Raw genomic sequence first — 6211 nt, 5'->3', positions numbered from 1 at the left:
AGTGGTCTTGTATGTCTTCCATTTCCTAATAATTGCTCCCACAGTTGATTTCTTCAAACCAAGCTGCTTACTTATTGCAGATTCAGTCTTCCCAGCCTGGTGCTGGTCTACAATTTTGTTTCTGGTAACCTTTGACAGCTCTTTGGTCTTGGCCATAGTGGAGTTTGGAGTGTGACTGTTTGAGGTTGTGGACAGGTGTCTTTTATACTGATAACAAGTTCAAACAGGTGCCATTAATACAGGTAATGAGTGGAGGACAGAGGAGCCTCTTAAAGAAGAAGTTACAGGTCTGTGAGAGCCAGAAATCTTGCTTGTTTTATAGGTGACCAAATACTTGTTTTCCACCATAATTTGCAAATAAATTCATAAAAAATCCTACAATGTGATTTTCTGGATTTTTTTCTTCTCAATTTGTCTGTCATAGTTGACGTGTACCTATGATGAAAATTACAGGCCTCTCTCATCTTTTTAAGTGGGAGAACTTGCACAATTGGTGGCTGACTAAATACTTTTTTTCCCCACTGTACCTGTTCTGTCATTCAGCCTACAGTAGCAGCCAATGTGTGGTGTTCAATGTAGGCCTACATTCCATGAGACTTTTGAAAAAAAAAACATGCAGGGCTTAACATTAACCTGTTTATCCACTTGTCCTTCAGACAAGGTGACTGAAAATGTTGTTGTGTTGTTTGATGCAAAAAACCACTTTACAAAATAAATTGATTTTTTTCCCCCCATACCATTATTACAGAAAATCAGACCAATTATGCTACCCTCTGCCTACTGGCTACTTAGCTTATTCTGCCTCAAAATACAACACTGCCCCTTTAAGACAAAAAAAGCTCTTTACCTTTGTTCCTTTTCAAAAATGTCTAGAAATGTGCACGTTTGGTGCTCTTTTAGGAAGCAATCAATCCCCTATTGCTGACTACAAATTATCTATAACTGGGCTAATAACTCACTAATTAGCAAAGGATATGAACAAAACGTGCACACGTGGTTACATGCAGCTCTCACTATGATCTCAAAACAAGAGAATCTACTCACGACCGCTCGTGCTGTAAACACAGTTCTGTTCAAAGTAAATGGCACAGACCCATATATGGCAATGGTGTATCTGCATATAGGCCTACTATAGGTCTGTGTAGAGTACATGGAGGTCAATGCAATAGAATCCTACTCCGATATGTTCTGCCTACAACAAAATCTCTTGCATAGTTAGTTTTGTATAATAAGTATTGCATAGTTCATTTTGTTTTGGTATGCTGCATTGAAAGTGGCTAATATTGCGTTGATTCGATCACAATTGCCACAGTAAAGGGAAACATTGATAGTGTTAACTAACAGGGAAAACTTTAGAAAGTTGAGTGAAGTTCAATCTTGTGCTGCTGATATTTCTTCTGCTCTGCAGTCCTAGGGAGCTGGGCTGCAGTCTCAGGCTAATATGCGCACGCACTCAGCTTAGAGAGAACATTGCTCATCATTATACACAATTCTAATGTCTAATGTGTATTCATGTGATATTTGAGTGACAAAAAAATTACAACAATATCTATGGGCTAAAAAACTTTTATAAAAAAACATTAGCTGACATGGGCTAGTTGATCTGGACATTTCTGACAAGTTATAAATAGATATGCAATGACTAACATGACAAGAGGAACTGATGATGCACTACCCACTTTCGAAATTGCACCTTGTGCATTCTACTATTACAACTTTAAAGAGTACGTTTAAAGCGTGACTGAGTTCCTTTAAAATATATATATATATATAAATGTGTTTTTATTTATTTTTTATTGGGGGGGGGACCCCCTGCCGACCTACAGTTTGGGAACCACTGACTTAGAGCATGGTGAGGAAAGATTACTAATCAAATGAATGTGGAAAATTCCAGTTTCCTGCTAAGTGGGTGGTGCGTTATAGGAGACTTGATTATAGGAGACTATAATGAACTATAACAGGTTTTATCGTCTTCCATGAGGCTGCTAAGAGGACGTTGGTCGGAAAAGAAGAGGAAGGAATGCAGACAGTATTAAAATTACATTGGGGTACTCAGTCAAAAAGTGAGTTACATTTGTTTTTCTTTATTTGATTATTTGTTCAACCATTTTACACACAGACATAATGTAGTGTCTCGTAGTAGTATATATTTTTGAAAGTGTAGTATGTAGTATGTTTATTTATTGTACATAGAATACATAGGAAGGTTATCTTTATAAAAGAGTACAGAGTGTATGTAACATACTCAATGGGGAAAACGAAAACTTGCTAGATAATGATAATTGATAGTGACGTGATTGAGAAGTAATGCCATTAAAAAGTGCTTATGTCAAACAGATGTTCTCAATATAAAGACAGTGACATTGATTGAACTGTTCATTACGATTCTATAGTAGAATGTTGTTTAGCATAGTGGTAAAACCAGTTTGAGTTGGTACTTAGAAGGTTTAGTGAAACTAGTCTGAATAAACATTGCAGTCTTTTCCAGAATAAACCCAGTTTCAGTACATTGTGTTTTTTAAGAACTACAACCTACAACACCCTTCAATGGAAACCTATGGAGGAGGTCTCCTTATTGTGAAGGGTTTGTTTAAGTGACAGTGCTCCAGATGGCCACCAGGGCGGCGCCAATGGCCACAATGAGAGGGAGTTGGATGGCTCCGGCCCCGTTGCACAGGTTGGTGCTGCAGCAGGTCTGCGAGACGGTGTAGCCGGCTGTCAGAATGCTACCAGTGGATGTGGTGTTGCAGGAAGCTGTGGCCAGGCAACCCTTGATCTTGATACCCAGGATGCTAGAGACGTTGAACACTGGAAGAAGAAGGAAGAGCAATTGTAAATACAGGTAGTTTTTGTTTGGGTAGCACTTTATTTTACAGTTCAAAAATTATTAGGTATTAACTGAGAAATTACATGGTGAAATGGGAATTACACAGTAATTATCTAAGAATTACACAGTAATAACCTAGGAATTACGCAGTTATAATTTAGGAATTACACAGTAACTCAATGAACTATTTTTATTGTAGCTTTCTGCTTGGACGGAGTACCTGCTTGTCCGGTGTAGCAGTTGGGCTCGGAGGTGCTACATGTTTTGCTTGAACCAATAAGACAAATGCTGCCAACCCCCACAGAACATGTGTTGCAATTCAGGGACTCGGCTGTGAGATGGAATGAGAGAAAGATGGAGAGACAGAGAGCAAAGAGGAGAGAGAAGAAAGAAGAGAAAAAAAAAATAAGATTGCTGTCATCATGACACTATATGTACAAACATACACATAATTTGTTCAGTCCAGTCCAGCATAGAAACAAGAGTGTAAAGCCACATAAATATTGGGTTAATACCTAGCAGTTTAATTAATGAATTGACGGAGTGCGGTGATGTGCTGTCCACAACTAAAGAATCATTGTGGAATCTGAAAATACACTTATCCCGAAAGTATGGTTTACTTACTACGTGCATATGCTAAAAGAAAGGAACCAGGTGGGTAGATAACTAAGTGTTTCATTGTATCAAAGTATTTATAAAATAAAAATCAGATCTCTTCAACGTTTCGTTCATTTTTGTTATATTATGTAAACACAATAGGCCATCATTTATTTTGGCCCAATAGGCCTGGCATATTCCCATGTTCAAGGAGCTTTCCGTTTTGATTGGGTTATTTTGCCTAAAAACCTTCAGGCCTACCTATAGAAAAATAAAAAACTCTGCATATCTGCCCAGCCTGGCAAGAGTGTCCAAAAGGGTGTTTAGCATCCCCAGTGGCTCTGCAAGTGAGGAGAGGATATTCTCCGCTGTTAGCCTTCTCTCCAGGCACCATCGTATGAGCCTGAAGCCACAGACTGCCCAAACTCGTGTTTCAAAGGCACTAATAAGTCATTTTTCGTTTAATTTGTATTTAATTCTAAGTAAGTCACAGCCTATATGCGCAATGTATAGGCTGTAATGATTTAATACAACAAAATGTTGTTTAAATACTGAACTCTTTATGTCCCTACCAGCCTATTGTGTCGCACTCGCAAATGCTTCACAGTGTATTTCTTTGTAGGCTATAGCCTTGAAATAATATCAATAATATAGCCTAAATAATTAATTGTAATTTCTTCTTAGGCTCCCTGTCTGGAGCTTGACCTATTTAGAGTGTTTATGTGATGTTGAATATGATATTTAGCTTATTTGAAATTATTTTTTGATATATTTTTTTTAATTATGTGCGCTTCTTACATTCACCTTTTCATGTTTATTCAAATACTTTTCATTCAAATACATATGGTTTGGTTTCAATACTTCAAAAACAAATGGTAGGTCCAGGTAGTCACAAAAATAGATGGGTGTTGGTTAAATTGTGATTTTAATGAATGGAGCGAATTTGGAGTCGTTTTTTGTCTCCTGTGAGCAGGGAGCGGTTTTTAGTAGAGCGGTTGGAAAGAATGGTTGGAAAGGACATGGAGCACCAGAGCGGTGCGCAAGCACCACTCCATGAGCGATGAGTGGGATATCCAACTGCTCAACTCCACTCACATGCAAGTGTGATTCAACCGAGATTGACTTTTTCCCCACCCATTCTTCATATCTCCAGTCTTCACTTTCTTTGTCATGATCTCAAACAAATAATCCATTAAAAACTATTGTGGACTTTATTGGGCATTTTTTCCAACTCACCAAAAAAGTATGCAATAAACTTTTTTGGAACAAGCCCCAATTTGTCCAATGAATAATAATTATAACCTGCCCAGAGAGAGTAAAACCAACTTACCCACAACAAAGAGTCCCACCAGAGCCACACATCCCCACATGAATTTGTTCATCTTGATCCAAGTAGAAGGAAAAATATCAAAGTTCAATAGTGAGTATAATGAGTATTGGAATAATGCAACTCAGATAAGGCAAAATCAATCCAGAGTACAAGTTGCAACTTAATGAATTGTAGAGCTGTGTAGAATGAGGAGCACCAACTTCGGACACCCATTTATATGCTGAGGGTGTGGTGCTGATGGAGGTGATGAAAACAGGAGGTAAATGGGGTGTGACAGGTGCAACAGGGTCATATGACACCCATAAGTGGCCAAATTTAGATGTTGATGAGTAGTATGAACGGAATGGCTGACATGGGTGGAAAAAAGTTCAATGGATGCTTACAGACCAATGGCAGGATAGAGAATCAAACAAAGAGAGTATGAGGTAATGTTTGTGACACCTGTACTTAACCAGAGACAAAGACAGAGGAGGAAGAGGAGGAGGAGGAGGGAGAGACAATCAGACAAAGACAGTCGGACAGACAGACAGACACGTGTGTGTGTAATAATAATACATTTAATTTGTGTAGCGCTTTTAATTACAGAGTTGCCTCAAAGCTTTAAAATGAGCATGCTTTTGTGGCACAGTTGATGCCGCACAGGGCTATGGACCAGAAGGTTGAGGGTTCGCTGACCACCGCAGGCTCACTCTCCCTGCCTATTTCATTACCAATGTAATGACCTCAATAGATCACAAATGAAATAATTAGAATGTCTAGAACAGACAATCTAGTTAAATAAACTTGTAATAATCACAACAATATGTGTCTCACTGTCAGGATATTATAGATCTAATTTCTTTCTCTGTCATACATGCATGCACCAGGCTTGGGATCAAGTACTATGTAAGATATTTCAATTACATTAAAATACATTTCGAAGAAACTGTTTGGATATATTTTCTTTAAAAAAAATACAAGTACAATCTTAGAAAAGAAAGGTGCTATCTTCAACCTAAAAGGGTTCTTCCGCTCTCCCCATAGGAGAACCCTTTTCTGGTTCTAGGTAGAACCCTTTTGGTTCCCAAAAAGGGTTCTCCTATGATGAAAGCCAAATAACCCTTTTTTCTAAGAGCGTAGGTTAGTATTGTGGAGTAACTACAATGTTGTTAATCCATCCTCAGTTTTCTCCTGCCACAACCATTAAACTATGTAACTGTTTTAAAGTCACCATTGGCCTCATGGTGAAATCCCTACCTTCCTCTCCGGCAACTAAGTTAGGAAGGACGTCTGTATCTTTATAGTGACTGGGTGTATTGATACACCATTCAAAATGTAATTAATAACTTCACCATGCTCAAGGGGATATTACATGTCTGCTTTTACATTTTTACCCATCTACCAGTAGGTGCCCTTCTTTGTGAGGCATTGGAAATCCTCTCTGGTCTTTGTGGTTGAATTTGTTTGAAATTCACTAC

At 38.3% G+C, this 6211-nt stretch overlaps 1 protein-coding gene across 1 annotated transcript; it reads right to left on the bottom strand.

The window, feature by feature from the left end:
- Positions 1–2064: 2064 nt before the first annotated feature.
- On the bottom strand, positions 2065–4958 carry LOC121572774 (lymphocyte antigen 6B). The gene is made up of 3 exons (XM_041884803.2): positions 4755–4958; positions 3048–3158; positions 2065–2808 (listed from the first exon to the last, which is right to left on the bottom strand). The coding sequence occupies exons 1-3, from the start codon at positions 4804–4806 to the stop codon at positions 2591–2593; spliced, it is 381 nt and encodes a 126-aa protein (XP_041740737.1). The 5' UTR covers positions 4807–4958; the 3' UTR covers positions 2065–2590.
- Between the last annotated feature and the right edge of the window lie 1253 nt (positions 4959–6211).

The sequence above is a fragment of the Coregonus clupeaformis genome, chromosome 8 (genome assembly GCF_020615455.1).
Source record: "Coregonus clupeaformis isolate EN_2021a chromosome 8, ASM2061545v1, whole genome shotgun sequence".
Lineage (NCBI taxonomy): Eukaryota > Metazoa > Chordata > Actinopteri > Salmoniformes > Salmonidae > Coregonus > Coregonus clupeaformis.
Note: the sequence above shows the minus strand (reverse complement) of the source record. Positions and strands in the feature narration are given on the sequence as shown.